Source organism: Pan troglodytes, chromosome 9 (assembly GCF_028858775.2).
Source record: "Pan troglodytes isolate AG18354 chromosome 9, NHGRI_mPanTro3-v2.0_pri, whole genome shotgun sequence".
NCBI classification, from domain to species: Eukaryota; Metazoa; Chordata; class Mammalia; order Primates; family Hominidae; genus Pan; species Pan troglodytes.
Window position 1 is genome coordinate 50,337,912 of NC_072407.2, and position 18,871 is coordinate 50,356,782.

General features: G+C 53.3%; 1 protein-coding gene across 10 annotated transcripts in view; it reads left to right on the plus strand.

Annotated features, from left to right (window-relative positions):
• Positions 1–4,675: 4,675 nt before the first annotated feature.
• The window catches only part of DGKZ (diacylglycerol kinase zeta), a 47,543-nt gene continuing 33,347 nt past the window's right edge, over positions 4,676–18,871 (plus strand). For 3 of the 10 annotated variants that reach the window (XR_010147191.1, XR_010147193.1, XM_063782910.1), the window contains exon 1: positions 17,035–17,340. Coding sequence is in view for 5 of the 10 variants with exons in the window: in XM_063782910.1 (XP_063638980.1) it covers positions 17,048–17,340 (293 nt within the window). In the remaining 5 variants the exon portion in view is untranslated. Of the gene's footprint in view, positions 5,238–16,898; positions 17,345–18,871 lie in introns of those variants that run through there. The other 7 variants (XR_010147192.1, XM_054661284.2, XM_016920766.4 and 4 more) reach the window with 6 other exon arrangements.

An 18,871-nucleotide genomic window follows, 5' to 3' on the forward strand; every position in this document is an offset into this window, starting at 1 on the left:
AATCCCAGCACTTTGGGAGGCCAAGGCAGGCGGATCACAAGGTCAAGAGATTGAGACCATCCTGGCCAACATGGTGAAACCCCGTTTCTACTAAAAATACAAAAATTAGCTGGGTGTGGTGGCGCGCACCTGTAGTCCCAGCTACTTAGGAGGCTGAGGCAGGAGAATCGCTTGAACCTGGGAGGCAGAGGTTGCAGAGAGCCAAGATCATGCCTGTACTCCAGCCTGGTAACAGAGCGAGACTCTGTCTCAAAAACAAATTACAAAAATTAGCCGGGAGTGGTGGCATGTTACTGTAATGCCAGCTACTTGAGAGGCTAAGGCAGGAGAATCGCTTGAACCTGGGAGATGGAGGTTGCAGTGAGCCGATATCGCACCACTGCACTCCAACCTGGGAGACATAGGAAGACTTTGTCTCAAAAAAAAAAAGAAAGAAAGAAAGAAAAAAACAAAAGAAAAAAGAAAAAAAAAAAAGAACTGACAGCCAGGTGCAGTAGCTCATGCCTGTAATCTCAGGGCTTTGGGAGGCTGAGGCAGGTGGATCACCTGAGGTCCGGAGTTTGAGATCAGCCTGGCAAACATGGTGAAACCCCATCTCTACTAAAAATATAAAAATTAGCTGGGCGTGGTGGCGGGTGCCTGTAATCCCAGCTACTTGGGAGGCTGAGGCAGAAGAACTGCTTGAACCTGAGAGTCAGAGGTTGCAGTGAGCCAAGATTGCACCACTACACTCCAGCCTGGGCAACAAGAGTGAAACTCCAACTCAAAAAAAAAAAAAAAGAAAAAAAGAAAGAAAGAAAGAAAGAAAAAAAAACGGAAAATATTCCATTTCCCTTTTTTTTTTTTTTTTTTTTTGAGACAGAGTCTTGCTCTGTCGCCCAGGCTGGAGTGCAGTGGTGCAATCTCGGCTCACCGAGATCTTGGTCTTCCAGGTTCAAACAATTCTCCTGCCTCAGCCTCCCAGGTAGCTGGGATTACACGTGCCTGCCATCAAGCCCAGTTAATTTTTTTTTTTTTGTATTTTTTAGTAGAGACGGGGTTTCACCGTGTTGGCCAGTCTGGTTTGAAACTCCCGACCTCAAGTGATCTGCCTACCTTGGCCTCCCAAAGTGCTGGGATTACAGGTGTGAGCCACCGCACCAGGGCTGCATCTCCCATTTTTGACCAGTTACCCTGTGCCAGGCATTGGACTGAGGATCTGAATATCCCAATTAGGAATTTAAGTGATCTTCAGGGGTGGATATTTTTACAGATGAAGAAAGTGAGGTTCAGAGAGGTGACTGACTTGGCGAAGTTCATGCAGCTGGAAAATGTCAAGGCTGGCATCTGAACATAGGTTTGTTTGGCTTCAGAGTTCATGCTGCCCCTCAACCCCTCTCCCCAGTCCCACTTCCCATGTCCTCTAGGCCTCCCTGCCTCCGCCAGCTTCATATTACTGCACAAGATCTAAGAACATTGGAGCTTCCTGAAGTAACTAAGCCAGCGAGCCCATGGTTGCTGAGCTGGTCAAAATGTGGTCATCTGTGATCACTACCCTCTGCCCATTCATCCAAAGCCATCTTCCCGGCCTGTGTTGAGAAGCGAGGCGAGGTTAGTCCCCATGAATAAGCCACCTGTTAACATGCCACCTCCTCAGTGCCATGTGTCATCGTCCCAAGGGGGCCCAACCCCAGTGTGTCCCCAGCAATGGAGCTGCAGTCCCCACGCTCTATTGTCAGCCCTTGGCAGCCTGCTTTGCCACGCACATATGATGGCTTTTGCGGTGGCAGTCATCCTGCTCAAATTGCCACAACAAACACTTTGTTATACCTAAACCAAAGCTCTGGAAAAAGGGAGAGTAGCTGTGGGCAATGCCTGGAGCTGGTATGGGCAGAGGCAAGGTCCCAATCCCAGGCAAAGTTCTGATCTCGGAAGGGTTGGATGACCTCAGGAGCCATTTGGCCAAACTGGGCACATATCTGATGTCAGTAACAGGTACCCCTGGGGTCTTTCCAGGGAGTGACGTAGGCAGGCGGGGAACTCAGCTCCAAAGCAGCATGAGATACTTTGTGGGCTCTGATACCTGTGCTACACTAAGTATGATGTTGGCAAATCACTTAATCTCTCGAAGCCACAGTATCCTTATCTGTTAAATGGTGCTCACCCTCTTAAAGATGCTAGGAGGGGTAAATGAAAGCTTGCACATAAAGCTCTTAGCACACTGGTCAGTTATGCAGTAAATTCTCAAAAGACATTAGCAATTATTTTCTGAGCACAGAGATAATGAATGGGCTGGAGACGGAGATGTTCAGAGGAGCGAGCTGCAGCTGGGAGAGGCTGCAGAAGGTGGTCGGGCTGGTCTGGGGAGGGAGTCTCATTTTCTCCTTCCTCTGTGTGAAAAGCACAGACCACAGCTAAACGATAATGCAGTCAGCAGCTGGTCCTAAGGGGGAGGGGAGCTGTGAGGACAGAGGAAAGAAGCCTCACTTTAAAAAGGATTGAGTGGGGAGAACGCGGCAGGAAAGAGCTCAACAAAAAACCAACCTGGAAACCCAGCAGCTAGGCAGCTGGCGAGGGAGTGTCAAACCCAGCCAGAACTACCATAATTCACAGTGTAGGAGGTTCCCCTGGCCCAGGCCGCTTGGAAATAGGAGCCAAGACTCCTGGAAGAGCAAACCCAAGGGCAGCTGACCCCCTTGTAGGGGGTCGGGGACAAGTGCCCCACCCTACCCACTCCAGCAGCAAGACTTCTTTAGAACTTGGCTCTCGGGAGGAAGCTCCCCTGTGACCAAGAAGTTGAATGCAATTCCACTCATCCGACAGGGAAGTACTAGACAGAGACAGAGATGGGAGGTGGAACTGAAGCAAGCTATTCCCTGCCCTTTGGGAAGCTTCCAGATTAGAGTGAAGAGGGCAAACTGCAGGAGGCTGCTACTCTGTGGCTGGCAGCATGATGAAGTGGAAAAGGGCGTGAGTTCTGAGGCCAGAAGCCCTGAATTTAAATCCTGGCCCCACCACTCACTGCCTGAGCCATCTTGAGCAAATAAATCACTTGAATGGTATCTCCGTGTCCTCCTCCATAAGACGGAGGAAGTGATAATATCTGCCACCCAGGGTTGTGGCGAGGATCAAATGAGATGTTAGTTATTGTTCAAGGGTAAAGGGGAGGCCCAGGAAATCGTTATGGGGCTGAAGGAGGGAGACTGTATCTGTACTGGAGTATTGGGGAGGGGTTCATGGGGGAGGTGGCACTTGACATGGGCCTTGAAGGGCACTTAACACCTCTTCCATAGGCAGGACAGGGAAGGGGACATACTCCAGGCAATGGGAACAGTCTGAGCAAAGGCACAGGGCAGGGCAGCTATGACACAGCTGTCTCCCTTTGTAGCCCATTCTCTACCTCTGTGAGTCTGGTCCCTCCCACCTTCCCACACTCACAGTCACAACTTCAGTGAAAAGAAAGACACAGACTAGATTAGACATCTGAGGCAGAGGGCCATGGGGTCTGGGAGGAAAGAGAGTGTCATTCAGCTGGAGCCATCCAAGGAGACTTCCCGGAAGAGGAGGCTTTTAAGCAAAGCCTCAGAATTTGAAGTACATCAATAGGAGATATCAGATGGAGGGGACAATAGGAGATATCAGATGGAGGGGACTGTACAGTCCTGATGCAAGTTCCCAGAATAAGGAGCATAAATGAGTGGGAGAAAACGGAAGAGCCTGGGCTGCAGGATGGGGGAAGATCAAGGCAGGCCTTGAGTGCAGGCTAAAGTATAGGCATGAGGAAGCTAGGAAATACCACGGGAGAAGAGTAGATGCTATGGCCAGAAAGATGAGTCTGGGGCCGTGAAGAGGAGGTTTTCCATCAGAGAAGTTCACCAGGGCCCCACTGTAATCCAGATGGAGGGTTCACCTGAGGAACACTGCAAGGACAAGAGGAGGTGACCCAAGGAGGAACCATGGGATTTGGAGGGAAAGAAGAAGGGGGAGTCCAAGATGGACCTCAAGGAGAACTCCAGTCTTTCCTTTTGGAGTTGGCTTCTCCCCTATCTCATCAGCCTCTCCTGACCCAGCAGGCCGATTAAATCTAAGAGACCCTGGCCCTGAAGCCTCAGTAATTCAGGTCCTAGGAGGCCTCCCTGCCTTGAGGAGACACCACCCCCATCTGGGGCCCTCTCTAGGCACGATCCAGAAGAGCTCTAGGCCTGAAGGTAGTGTTACCCGCCATCGGGTCCATCCCCAAATTCAAGGTATCCCTGGGTATGTTCCCTCTCCTGTGCCCCTTCCCCAAACCCAGTGGGTCTCTAAATTCCAGCGGCGCCGACGGGGTTAATGTTGGCTCATGTCACCGCCTCTGCACGCCCCCGCTCCAAACCTGCCAGCTGCAGCGGCGAATGCCGAAGCCCGAAAGCGAGGGACCAGGCAGCCGTGGGGGTGGAGGGGACACATCGCAGCAGCTGAGTGACAGGCGGCGGGGTGATGATTGGCAGCTGCCGAGCTGCCTGGACTGGGACCCGGGCGGGGGCGCAGAGGTGGTCGCAGGAGGCGCCCCACACCCCGGGCCTTGCGCCCTGAGCTAGGTTCGTGCCCGTGGTGGGCTGGGCCGGGCTCGCTCCCTTCGTGCCCTGAGCGGGCGGGCTGGGCGGAGCGGCGCCCTCCCCTCCGGACCCCACCGGCTGGCGAGTGTCTCTAAGGTGACACTCGGGTGCGCGGCAGCAGCGGCGGTTGCAGGAGCTCGCTCTCCGCCCGGGCTCCGGCTCCGCTCCAGCCGTCCGGGGGGCGCCGCGGCGCGCAGAGCGCAGCACCCCGACTCCAGCCAGGAGCCCCCGCCCCCCCGGAGCGCAGGAGGACCCCGGCCCGCCTCTCCCAGGCGCAGCGCCCAGCATCTCGCTGCTCCTGTCGTCTAAGCGTCGGCGTCGCTAGGGACCTGCGGAACCCGGCGCTCCCCTCCCTCCCCGCCTCGCGTCCCCGGCCCGGGCGGACTGGAGACTCGAACTTGAGCGGGTGCCCGAAAGGCCGCAGGAGCCGCGGGCGGAAGGCGGCCGCACGATGGCCGAGGGGCAGGGCGGCGGAGGGCAGCGCTGGAACTGGGCTGGCGGCGGCCGGGCAGCCGAGGAGGAGGTGGTGCGGCGGCGATGCCGGCGCGGGGAGGAGGCCCAGGTCGCGCAGCCCTGGCCCGAGAGTTCCCGGGGCACGGCCGCTGGGCCCCCGGTGGAGGAGCGTTTCCGCCAGCTGCACCTACGAAAGCAGGTGTCTTACAGGTAAGGAGGACGCGGGCAGAGGGGAGCGCAGCGCTTGGGACCACCCCTCTTGCAGGCGTCATTGCACAAGCGTTTATTGTGCGCCCGCCGCCTGCCTGGCGCTGGGAGTTTAGAGATGACTGCCGAGGGATCTCTCTGTCTTTTCGTGTACAGCGGGAAGGAGGCAGCTTCTGAGACTCCTTCTCTGCCTGAACCGTGAAAGCCCTATTCATCCAATATATAGTGGCTGAGGGAACAGTGTACCAGGCGCTAAGGAGAGGAAAGAGCCATGACATTGTTCTTACAAACCTCTATCTGCTGGGGAGAGCCAGGAGATGCCCCCTGGCCCTTCTGGGGGAAAGAGGAACCCCCTCTTCATTCAACAGGTCTACCCTGAGCTTTCCCGTGGGCTGAGTCTGTGCTAGGCACAGGCTTGTGGAAATGACTGAGAGGCTCCCTGCCACCACGGTGGAGACCCTGCTGCCCAGAGATGGGGAACAGAATTCCCTCCTGAACCCCCATGCCCCAGCAGGCCCTGGCTGGCAACCTCCAGGGGCAGAGGGAACCTCCCCACCCCCACCCAACATCTTCTTAATTCAACTGTCTTCTGTCAGTGTCAGAGTCTCTTGGCCTGCCACCTCTGCCCAGAGGGTCCTGGAGGAGCCAGCTGGAGTGGGCCCCAGAGGTCATTTTGGTGACCTGGGGTAGGACGTTAATGAGGGAGGACTGCCCCTCAGAACAAGGGTGGGAAAGTTACACAGAGGTTGGAGCTGGGACAGCCCAGTACACACCTTACCTTCCTCTTCCTCTCCCAAACCACAGCCTCAACTTGGACTTGCTGTCCCTCTCAAGCCCTTGGCCCAGAGTGACCTCCCCTGGAGAGTCTAGCAGGGCCACTAGGGCAGCTGTGGTCCTTAGAGCCATCGGCCTGGTTGGAGAGGACAAGTTCCCTGTCCACTTACAACCATGGGGCGTTTGGGATATGTCTGAGGCTGCCCTGGTTCTCCCAGTGGCTTCTGGGAAGACGTTTCATAAAACTCGCCCAGCCCTGGGAGCTTGAAAGGCCTCAGTATTCTTAATGGCTCTGGGGCCATCAGGGCTCCATCACTTGGGGGAGGAAGGGACAGAAGGGGAGGGGATTTTCCAAGAAGCGAGATGCTCAGAGCAAATGGGAAGCAGGCCAGGTTCCCATGGGCCCTACCTCCACCTTCTAGGGTGTACTAGAAATCGTGGGTTTACCAGCCTCCATTACCAAGTTCTTCCAGAACACCACACCTAGGGGAGTGCCTCATCCATCCCATGCCTCTGGCTGTAGGTATGAATGTCCCCCTGGGGCAGGAGGAAGTGCAGAGGGACTCACAGGGGATGCAGCAAAGAATGGAGACTCCTGGGATAAATGTCAGCCTGGGAGTCAGAAGACCTGGTTTCTACTCTCAATTCTGCCAGAGACTTGTGTGTCCTTGAGCTGGACAATATCTCTCCCTGGGCGTCAGTTCTTTACTTTTAACATAAGGGGATGACCCCGAGGTTTGCCTTAGCTGTGGGTCAGAGACAAATCACAAATGGAGGCTGGGCGCGGTGACTCACACCTGTAATTCCAGCACTTTGGGAGGCCGAGGCAGGAGGATCACTTGAGGTCACAAGTTCAAGACCAGCCTGGCCAACATGGTGAAACCCTGTCTCTACTAAATATACAAAAATTAACGAGGCGTGGTGGCAGGCACCTGTAATCCCAGCTACTCGGAAGCCTGAGACAGGAGAATCACTTGAACCTGGGAGGCAGAGGTTGCAGTGAGCAGAGATGGCGCCACTGTACTCTAGCCTGGCGACAGAGGGTGACTCCATCAAAAAAAAAAAAAAAAAAATCACAAATGGAGGCCAGAGTGGAGTGGAGACTTAGAGGGCAGAGAGCAAAGAATAATTGAATAATTAAAGGGCTGAGATAGAAAATGTTGCACACGTGCACGCACACACACACACACACACACACACACACACGCACACAGCGGCAAGGGCTGAGATTCTCCTGGGTGGCCCCAGAATGGAGGCCCCTCCACAGCCCAAACAACTTGGGGCCTGTAATCACCAAGGATGCCAGGTAATCCCACTGAGGTCCCCCCAACCCCTGCCTCCAGGTTACCTGTGTGAGGGCGGCAGAAAACAACACCAGGGTGGACTCCGCTGTCACCCTTGGACAGATGAGAAGGATAGGGCATCTCCTCACTCCCTGGGGTTAGTCTAGGAACCCAGTCTCAGTCTCAGAGCCGAACAAGGCATCAAGGCAAGGAGAGCCCCTGGTAGAGGACAGACAGACAAGCCCTGGGAAAGAGCCAGCAGCTTTTCCAGGCCCAGGGGACCCCAGGGGAACAAACTGTGCTCTCCAGCTAAGCCCTCTCTTGTGGCTGCTGTCCTGGGTGGCCTGTGGCCTCCTGGCAGGGGGACTGGGGGACCGGGGGCTGGCAGGAGCTCAGGCCCATGGTGGCCCTTTTCACATCCTCCACGTGCCACAGTTCCGTGCAGCTCTGGCTGGCAGCTAAACCTCCTACCCTGCTGTGCGGAGTTGCTAAGAAAAGCAGTTGAAAGCCCTTCCCAGAGCGAAAAGGCTTTTAGACAAAAATGTGGGGGCAAAAAAATCTGAGGGCGAGGAGTGGAAGCGGAAGCGGGCTGAAGGCCTGGCTGCTTCTGACGTAAGTGAGGACGGGGGCTTTGGCAGGACACTAGAAGCTTAGAGGGGTGTGGGGCTTTCTCAGAAATAGGTTTCCTTCGCCTCCCAGTGCCAGCATGGGCTGGAAGCAACCCTGGCAGCTTCTTTAGGTGGATGGAGAGATGGCGGGTGTGTGCCAGCAGAAACTCAGACACCTGGAAAGGCAGGGGAGGGGGGAAGGGCAAGAAGGCAGGAAAGAAGGCAAGGGAAGAACTTCAATGGGGTATGTCCTTGTTTGGTTTAAATGGGTCCTGGTTTCCAATAAGTCATAAAAGGGCAGGGCAGGTCCAGGCATGGTGACTCATGCCTGTAATCCCAGCATTTCTGGAGGCCAAGGCAGGAGGATCACTTGAGCCCAGGGATTTGGGACCAGCCTGAGTGACACAGTGAGACCCTGTCTCTACAGCAAAAAAAAATTTTTTTTGTTTGTTTTTGAGATAGGGTCTCACTGTGTCTGTCACCCAGGCTGGAGTGCACTGTCATGATCATGGCTCACTGCAGCCTTGACTCAGGTGATCCTCCCACCTCAGCCTCCTCAGCACACACTACCATGCCTGGATAATTTTTGGTATTTTTTGTAGGGATGGGGTTTCGCCGTGTTGCCAGGCTGGTCTCGAACTCCTGGGCTCAAGCGATCGCCCATCTTGGCCTCCCAAAGTGCTGGGGTCACAAGCATGACCCACTGCTCCTGGCCTCTACAGATTTTGTTAAAATTAGCTGGGCGTGGTTGCATGCGTCTGTAGTCCGAGCTACTGAGAATTTTGAGGTGGGAGGATTGCTTAAGCACAAGAATTCGAGGCTGCAGTGAGCCACGATTGCGCCACTGCACTCGAGGCTGGGAGATAGAGTGAGATCCTGTCTCTAAAAAGAGTGGGGGGCAAGGCAGTAGTGCCTGAGATCTTGCATCTCCATCTGGGGGAAAGGAAAAGTAACTCTCATCGTAAATGATCAGGGTTGGGCTCAAGAGACCATGGGAGAGCAGGCTCCAGCTAGGTAAAGCCAGAGTGGGGCAAGGGATGCAGGGCTTGGTCTAAAAAGATCAGTTCAAAGATGCAGGATTTGCAATTCCAGAGTTAAACTCAGTGGTTTCCAAACTGGATCACCTGGGGGTCTCTTTTTAAATGGGTTCTTTTTTTTTTTTTTTTTTTTGAGACAGAGTCTCACTCTGTCGCCCAGGCTGAAGTGCAATGGCGTGATCTTGGTTCACTGCAACTGCCACCTCCCGGGTTCAAGCAATTCTCCTGCCTCAGCCTGCCAAGTAGCTGGGACTACAGGCGCCCACCACCACGCCGGGCTAATTTTTGTATTTTTAGTAGAGACGGGGTTTCGCCATGTTGGCCAGGCTGTTCTCAAACTCCTGACCTCAGGTGATCCGTCCACCTCGGCCTCCCAAAGTGCTGGAATTACAGGCATAAGCCACCGCGCCCAGCCTTAAAATGGATTCTAAAGCCCTCTCCCTAGAGGTCTTGCTACAGGTGTATAGGGTTGGGCCTGGACGCCTCCACGCTAAAAACCTCTCCCAGGTAATTTTGACAGTGGAGCAGGTTTGGAAACCACTGGTTTTGCCTGTGAAGAAGCCGAAGGAAAAAGAGAAAGGGGCAGGGCAGGAAACAAACAAACAAACAAACAAAAATGGAGGGAGGGGGTGTCCAATGTGAGATGACTCACTGGGATGTGGCTGGCGGAGGGCTTCCCTGTGCTGAGTTCTGTTTTGGCCCCAGAAGGGCCTCTAGGAAGAACCAGTGCCTGTACCTTGTGTCCTGGGTGTGGGCCAAGCGTTACCTGAGATGGAAATATGGGAAACAGTCCCTTCCCTTAACAAAAGTGTGAACCCCATACAGGGTGAGACAGTAAATACTTTGGGCTTTGCAGGGCTCTCGACTCTGCCATTGTGGTGCAAAAGCAGTCATAGACGACGTGTAAGTGAAGAAGCGCCAGGGTTCTGCTAAAACTTTATTCATAGACACTGAACTTAACATTTCATAGAATTTCAGCAACGCAATACCATTCTTTTGCTTTTTCCCACTCATTTAAAAACTTAAAAAGTATTCTTGCCGGGCGTGGTGGCTCACGCCTGTAATCTCCGCACTTTGGGAGGCTGAGGCAGGTGGATCCCCTAGCTCAGGAGTTCGAGGCCAGCCTGGCCAACATGGTTAAATCCCACCTCTACTAAAAATACAAAAATTAGCCAGGTGTGATGGTGGGTGCCTGTTACCCAAGATACTCGGGAGGCTGAGGCAGGAGAATCGCTTGAACCCGGTAGGCAGAGGTTGCAGTGAGCCAAGATTGCGCCACTGCACTCCAGCCTGGGCAACAGAGCAAAACTCCATCTCAAAAAAAAAAAAAAAAAAAAAAAAGCACTCTTAGCTCCTGGGCCCTACAAAAACAAGCAGCAGGCTGGATGTGGCCCCGATCCAGTAGATGGGACAGGACAAGCTCATGGGAAACCAGAACTGAGGCATCGGAATGAACCTGAGCATGGCGGCGGGGGGCTCCATGGCACATGCATCCCACCAAGAGAGGTCATGCAATGCCCGTGCATATAGCCTTCTGGGTCAGAGAGACCTGGGCTCCAATTCCAGCCCTGCCCCTTCCTAGTTGGGTAAGAGGCTTTCACTTCTGACCCTGTTTCCTCACACGGAAAATGCGAGCGATGATACCTTATCAAGAATGTGGCTGGGAAGATTCAAGAAGATACCAGATGTCAACTTCCTGACTCAGAGCACGGGTAAAACAAGTTAGAGCTTTTGTCCTGTGTAGCTGGACCCCTCCGTGGGTTCCAGAGGCCCTGTAAGGTGTGGAGATGGAGGCTGGCCCCGAGCCACAGATGGTGGTGGGACCCGGGGGTGGTAAAGTTTAACAGAGACTAAAAGCAAGGCTGAGCATGCGCGCATGTCCCAGCCTACGGTCCTCCCCCTTCCCCACCCCCGCAGAGGGGCTGGGGGCAGGGACTGGGCACCAACTGGCAGATGAGGATGCCCCCTGCTGTGGGCACGCTGCTGCGGGTCCACGACTCCTCAAGGGAGGGGCACCTGATCCAACTCTCCCTGCGGCTATTTACCAGAAGCTAAAAATAACCCAAGAGTGACAGGGAGATGGGGCCGATTTGTAATTTAAATAGCAACAGGATAAAGCAAGGAGCTGCCAGAGATCACATTCTGTCCTGAATTAACAATGCAAAACCAGGGGCAGAGAGCTGAGCTGAGCAGGGGGAGGGGACCACGGCCAGAGGAAGCCTGGGGTCCATCAATTTTCTTTCCTTTGAAAAGGGCGGGGCCCAGGCCCAGCCCGGAACTCCTTCCCTCCCCTCAGGGACCTACAGTTCTTGCTGATCAGTGAGTCAAAGGCCAGAGAGGGCAGTGCCACACTGTCCCAGAGGCCAACGTGCAGGGATCGGGATCCCAGGAGAGGGTCTTATCTGACCTCATTTTGGCACAAGGAGCTTGGGACATGCCCCCAGCAGCCCATGTCCCCCAGTGCCCGCACCAAGGGGCACAGCCACTTGGGCATTTTGGAGGGAACCTGGGAAGCCCAGTTTGATCAATGGCATTTGAAGAACTTATTTGGTGGCCCGCTGAGATGGTGGCCTGTGGGCCAAGCATGGGGAAGCCTGGAGTGGAGTCTCATTTTTGCCTCAGTTGGTGCCTTTCAGAGTTTTCAGAAAGGCCCCTCCAAGGTCCAGGGTGCCAGGGACAAGGGTTAGTACCAACTGGAGAAAACCTCTCTTCAATGACATACAAAGAGGGTGGGGAAGGAACTGGGACTGGACTCTAGGCTTCTGCAGGGCTCCAGTGTGACTGACAAGGGCTCTCGGCCTATAGATGCCTGGAAAAGGCTAATCAGAGATTGCAGAGTAGGCAGTGCTTTGGAGGCCACTGGGCCGCAGCTTACAAATGAGGAGCTAAGGTTGGCAGAAGTTAAGCAATGTGTTGAGATCACAGAGCCCGTAACTGGTGGAGCCAGGATCCAGACTGAGATCTGTTTCTCTCCAAAGCCCTTTTTACTCTGTCAGGCTTGCAAAGGCCTAGACTTTCATCCTTAAGGATCTTGCTTTTGGCTCTGTACAAAGTGTACATATCCCTGGATGTGGTAATAGGATAGGTAGTAAGGGGGCTGAAAGGTAGCTATGCAGTCAGGGCTTATGACCCTACAGATGTGAGTGGGAGGCTTAGAAGGCAGGAGACACACTGACCGTGTCGTGGGGGCTTGGTGTAGTCCAGGGTGGGGACAGATGGAAACTTTTGAGCAGATGCAGCTGACCCAGAGTAAGGGGAGAGCTGTGCAGGCTCCTCTCTCACCTCCAATCCAGGAAATTGGGAGGTGCCAAAGGACAGCTTTCAAGAGACATGGTGGTTTGAAGGACCACCTTTGGCTGCTGGGCCGCCAGTGCTGTGCCTGCAGCTCTCTTGCCTCAGCAGGAGAGGGTCTCCAGCCCCTCCTCCAGGTTTCCTCCTGCTCATGACTTTCGTGAAGCTACCCAAAAGGAACCTAGTCAAAAGTCCATCTGTCACTAGCCAGCAGCACCTGCAACCCAGCTCAGACACATCTGTCTCCTCTGTGGGGGCAGAGGCCCAGCACTTCAGCAGGGGCCAGTGATCAGCAGGTGATCCCAGGCTCTGGGTTGCTCCCAAAGGCTTCAGCAGGTGCCCAGATCACAGGCATAGCTAATGGGGAGGCATGCACTTAAACTTCAAAATCCTTGTAGGACAGGCATGGTGGCTCATGCCTGTAATCCCAGAATGTTGGAAGGCCAGGGCGGGCCGATCACTTGAGGCCAGGAGTACGAGACCAGCCTGGGCAGCATGGCGAAACCCTGTCTCTACTAAAAATACAAAAATTGCCAGGTGTGGTGGGACATACTTGTAATCCCAGCTACTTAGGAGGCTGAGGCAGGAGAATCACTTGAACCTGAGAGGCGGAGGTTGCAGTGAGCTGAGATCATGCCACTGCACTCCAGCCAGGGCAACAGAGCAAGGCTCTGTCTCCAAACTCTCCATGTCTCACCATGGCCACTTAGGCAAACAAGAAGCCAGTCTCCCTCCCTCCCTCTGCCCAGCCTTCTGAACACCTGTATTCAACCCATGGCAACTTCCATAGGAAGTCACTGAGCACAAACTCATGTACCCAGCACTGAGCTAGGAGCAACATAAGGTTCAAGAATTTTGTAAGGAAGCAAGACTAAGTGCACAAAAAGTCAGATGATACAGGAATATCATTGGGAACAAAAGTGAGCATCATAGGTAAGGGATCAGCAGGTGGGGTGGAATGCCAGTTCAGGAGAAGTGTTTGACACTTGGTAGATATTTATGAAATATTTGTCGTACAAATGAATGAAGGAATGAATGAGCAAAAACTTGGAAATCAGGAAAGAAGATTCAAATGGAACTGTCAGATCTAGAGCAGATCTTAGAAATCATCTGGTCCAACCCAGAGAGGGTAATGACTGGCCCACAGTCACACAGCAAGGGCTGGAGTATGAACCAATGGACTCCATGTCTGCGGCTCTTTCTACCTTCCCACTTTTGCTGCTTGGGCTGGGTCTGAAGGATGGAGAATGTGATTGGCCAAATACCCAGGGAAGACAAGCTAGGAGTGCAACATAGGCAAAGGGAATGGCAGGGGTTAGGGCCACATGTGAAGGGAATGCGAAAAGGGGGAGGAGGGGAGGTTCATTTAGCACCTACTATGAGGCAGGCACCAGCATGGCATGAGCTGAGAGAAAATCTCTGCAGGGAAAGCCTGGACAAAGAGGCGGAAAAGCAAGAACAGCCAGAGAACGTAAGGAGCCGCGAAGGTCAGGCCAAGGAGGCTAGCTGGGCGGGTTTTGACAGCAGAGGATGTCCAGGTCGTGGGTTGAGTGTTTGGTGCCCTGGTACATTTCTTTTCCCCAGCTCCCACTTGCTCATCCAGGCCACAGAAAGTAGAACACCAACCTCTGGGGCCTCAACAAAGCCCAGAATAATTTTCTTACCCAGATTCTTCTTCCTGTGTGTACCTGGGTGGATTCTGAGGGGTCCCCAGCTTCCCAGGGCTGGCACATGTTGTCCTAGGAACTGCCAAGGGCATCCTCCATAGTCCCGTGCACCTGTCCCTTCCAGCCGTGTCCTCCCCACCCCACCTGGAAAGCAGAGATGACATTGACAGTGCCAAGGAGTGCAAGCTCAAGGTGGCCCTAGTCTCACAGTCAGGACTGCCCTGCTTCTTGAAACCTCCAGCCTGCCTGCTTCCCCTCCAGGAGCCCCATTTCCTGCTCTCTGCAGCTCCAGGGCTGCCAGACGCCTCAGATGGAAAACAAGCCCAGCCCCATTTCCTCTGTTTAACTGCTCGAGCTACTTGCAAAATGCCTGCAAGAGGAAGGCAGGGCCCTGCACAGCCTCCTTCCAGAATAGACCTTGGTCTGGTGGACACAGTCTCCGATGAGGCCACAGCATATAGAACCCATCTTGAGGCATTCAGAGATAATGGGTTGGAGGGGAAACTGTGGAAAAGTGGGGACTGAGCCTTGGGGGCATTACATGGCCATATCCCCTACCTTACAGCAGCAATAGGATGTTTTATTTAAGAGCACAGATTCTGGGGCTAGATTCTCACTTCTACCACTTACCAGCTGGGTGACCTTAGACAGGTAAGCTTAGCAGCCCTGTGCCTTGATTTCCCCATCTGTAAAAGGAGGAAAATAAGGCCAGGTGCGGTGGCTCATGCCTGTAATCCCAGGACTTTGGGAGGCCAAGGCGGGCAGATCACTTGAGGTCAGGAATTCAAGACCAGCCTGGTCAACATGGTGAAACTCCGTCTCTACTAAAAATACAAAAATTAGCTGGGCATGGTAGCGCACGCCTGTGATCCAAGCTACTCTGGGGGTTGAGGCACAAGAATCGCTTGAACCTGGGAGGCAGAGGATGTAGTAAGCAGAGATCACGCCACTACACTCCAGCCTGGGTGACAGAGTGAGGCTCAGTCTCAAAAAAAAACAAAAAAAAAGCAAAAAAAGGAGGAAAATAACAAGATCTACCTCCTAGAGTCATTAAGAGGATTCAAAGAGCTACGTTACATATTCAGTAAGATTTTTGGCACAGAAATGTTCCGGAACTATTAGCCATTGTTTTATGATTACTGAGTATTAATTATTAATTGCATAGCATGCATTTATTAAACAAATATTTACTGAAAAATATTACGTTCCCGTCATGAGGGACACAAAGGTGATTACAGCACCAGATGGAGGTTTTTAAGGGTCGGGATAGCATCTTGAAGGGTTCTGTAGCATAAATGTTTACTGAACTGAACTGATGCTGTTTCTGTCCTCAAGAAATTCACAGTAACAAACACATATACAACTAAAGAACTAGTTATAGAGCAGGGCGATTAAAGAATGCTTGAGGAAGGTACAGTTTCCTTCCTAGAACCAGTCCTAAGAATAAAGAGTGAATATATGCCCTGGTATTTATTTACCAAATCCTCACAATGGCCTTGAACTCCAGCACAGTTTGGCCTCTGGAGATCTTTCCAGCTCCTAACGCATTCCCCCTGGCTCCCTGTTCTCTGGCCATGCTGGCCTTTTTGCAATTCTCCAGACACAAATACATTCCTTGTTCCATGCCTTTGCTCTGACTCTACTTCCACCTAGAATGCTATTCTCCCAGGTAAGTCACATAGCTCACGCTCCCCATTCATTCAGGTCTGCTCTCAAATATCACCTCCCCAGAGAGGCCCTCCCTGATCCCCTCCCCCTGCCTAAGTCACTCTCATCACTCTTCTCCCTTCCTTTGGCTTCATTTTTCTTTATAGCACATCTTTTTTTTTTTTTAGACAGAGTCTCATTCTGTTGCCCAGGCTAGAGTGCAGTGGTGTGATTTCAGCTTACTGCAAACTCCGCCTCCCGAATTCAAACGATTCTCCTGCCTCAGCCTCCAGAGTAGCTGGGATTACGGGTGTCCACCACCACACCCAGCTAGTTTTTGTACTTTTAGTAGACAGGGGGTTTCACCATGTTGGCCAGGCTAGTCTCAAACTCCTGACCTCAAGTAACCCACCAGCCTCAGCCTCCCAATCTTTATGGCACATCTTGTTTGCTGACATTATATTGTACATAGATTGTTTGTTTCCTGAATGTCTTCCCCACTAGAATCTAAGCTCTGTGAGGACAGAACCCTGCTTCCTTGTTTTTAGAGCTATGTTCTCCGATACGGTGCCTGATGCACAGAAGGCATTCAATAAGTATTTATTTGAATTAATTTGTCAACCTTCCTATCTCTTCTTTATTCCTCAGATAACACCATGAGCTCAAATTTTTTTTTTTTTTTTTTTTTTTTTGGAGACAGTGTCTCACTCTTGTCACCCAGACTAGAGTGCGGTGGCGTGAACTCGGCTCATCGCAACCTCCACCTCCCAGGTTCAAGCGATTCTCCTGCCTCAGCCTCCCAAGTAGCTGTGATTACAGGCACCTGCTGCCACCACGCCGGGCTAATTTTTGTATTTTTAGTAGAAATGGGGTTTCACCATGTTGGCCAGACTGGTCTCAAACTCCTGAGCTCAGGTGATCTGCCCACCTCGGCCTCCCAAAGTGTTGGGATTACAGGTGTGAGCCACCATGCCTGGCCTATTACTCCACTTTACAGATGAGAAAACTGAGGCTCAGAAAATCTCCCTGGCACATGTATTCATTAGTTTATTTGTTTATAGGCTACCTTGTCCCAAAAGTTATTTAGAGGACTCCGAGAGGTTTATGACCTGATCCAGGTAAGAGGCAGAACAGGACACATGCTCATGTCTCCAGGCTCCATCCTCATTGCTCATTTCTCTACACCACCTTCCTGTATGCCCAGCCCTGTGTAAGATGGTATGCTGCACACAGAAGTGCTAGGAAGAGAGTGCTCTTTGAGGGCTGGGCACACCCAGCCATTGTACCTGGTGGTTGTCATAAAGCGGGAGACCTCAGCAGGACCAAGAGTTGAAAATCAGACAGTTTAAATGGAGAGGAAAACCAGACAGGAGCCCAGGTGCAGATTCCAGCCCAAGCAAGCCCCATGGCTGCCTCCTGGCTGCTGGTCTGGGCTTGTCCCCACCTGCCCCTTGCTTTCTTGTGCAGCTCTTCACGGCAGCTGGCCCCAGCCAGCGGAAGGCGCCTATGAGCCCTGAGCCTGTGGTCCTCAGCTTGGGCGGCCAGCGGCCTCTAGCAGGCCCCCCCCCCTCGACCCCACCCCCGTCAGGAAGTGCCGAAAGAGGAAGAGAGTCGCCGGGCAGGATGAGCGCACCGGGGGCTGGCCACAGTGCCGGGGGAAGCTGCAATGAGTCCTCAGCTCTGGGCCCAGTGGAGGCGCTGGGGACGGAAGAAGGGGAGCGGCCGGGGTCACTGAGGCAGATGTGGCGCTACCGCTCCTGGGACGTGCCACAGATCCCATCAGAGGCACCCCAGACACAGTAGGTACAAGGGGTGGCCTGGGAGTGGGCATGGGACTTCTGTCCCTCTATGAGCCTTTTATCTGAGATGGGGGTGACAGAAGTAGGGTCACCCATCTGTCATCCAGCACTCTGCAGAGGCACAGAGTAGGGCAAAGGAGTTATTGGCAGGGTGCAGGGAGCTCTGATGTTTGGACTGTGTGGAGGAACTGAGCTCGAGAGAGGCCAGGAGTTGAGCAAGCTAGCAGTGGGGGGATCTGGGAAGAGGAGCCCCCCCAGGAGTGCGGCACTGGATGCTGGAGATTTCTGACCCAGCTGCAAGGCCTTGTGGAGACTCCGTGGGGTCTTCAGTTGCCTCTGATCTCTTCTCTCAGAGCTTGGAGTAAGAGCCATTGGGAAACTTCCCCAAAGGGACCCATGCACCCCAGAGGCCAGTTGTCAGGCATACTTGGGGATTGATCTGCCCTCTTCCTGGCCACCCTGGCACCAGTTGCTGGCTGGAGGGCTGGACCCCCGCCTCCCTGATCAGACCTTCTCCCAACTTGCAGGAAACTGGGAGAGGGTTCTGGGCCTCGGGGTGCTGGTTCTTCCTCAAAATCACAGGCTTGTCCGCAGGTCACAGCCCTAAGCATTGGCTATTTGCGGCTGACTAAGGCTGGAAAACGGGCTGCCAGAACCCAAGAGGGGAGGATGAAAGCGAAGGTGACACAGGATGTGGCTTGGCAGAGACGCGTGCACACAGAAGTAGTGGGCAGCTGGTGTGGGCAGCAGGGTGGTAGGGTTTGGGGAGGTGGAAGACCATGCTTCCCAGCTCCTGGCCTCCCTTCGTCAGCCCTGCAGGGGCCATCAGAAACAGCCCCTGTGTGTGTGATGGCTGTGCCCCTACAGGTGACTGCTTGGGTTCCAATTGCTCTCATTTCTGGAGGGGGACGACCTCGGCTGCATTGTGGGGTGTCTTTGTGTGTGCATGTGAGGTATATTTCTGGATGGGAGTGTGTGCGTATGCACACACATACATATGTGTGAGGGATGTGGCAACCGGTAACCATTGTCCTGGGAGTATTTGTATGTAGGAGAAAGGTGTGTGTTCTGTGTGGGCATGTGTGCTTGTGAATGGGAGTGTGGTACCTGTTGTCCTTCTGTGTATTTTTGAGTGTGTAAGGGCTGTGCAGGTGATTCCCGTAGCATATGAGATCTATAGGTTCTGTTGAATACTATGTCAGGAAAATGCGATGTGTTGGGCATGGGTGAGAAGGTTGGAAACCATTGTGAATAGCTGTGGAAGGATGACTTTGTAGGAGAAACTTGTGAGTTCTTTGTTGGTGTGTGTGCGAGTCATTAAGTGACTTTGGTCACTGAGTGCGAGAGGCTGGGGTGGGAAGTGTTCGTTTAAGTAATGAGTGGGCATAATTGTGTAAGGGATGTGTTTGTTCTGCGTGCATGGGGAGCACTGTGTGACTTTTGTTCCCCTGGGTGCGATTTGGGGGAGCCGAGGAGGTATGGGTGGAGATTGTGAGTGGCTATGAGTAGGGTGTGCGAGAGCGGAGGGGAG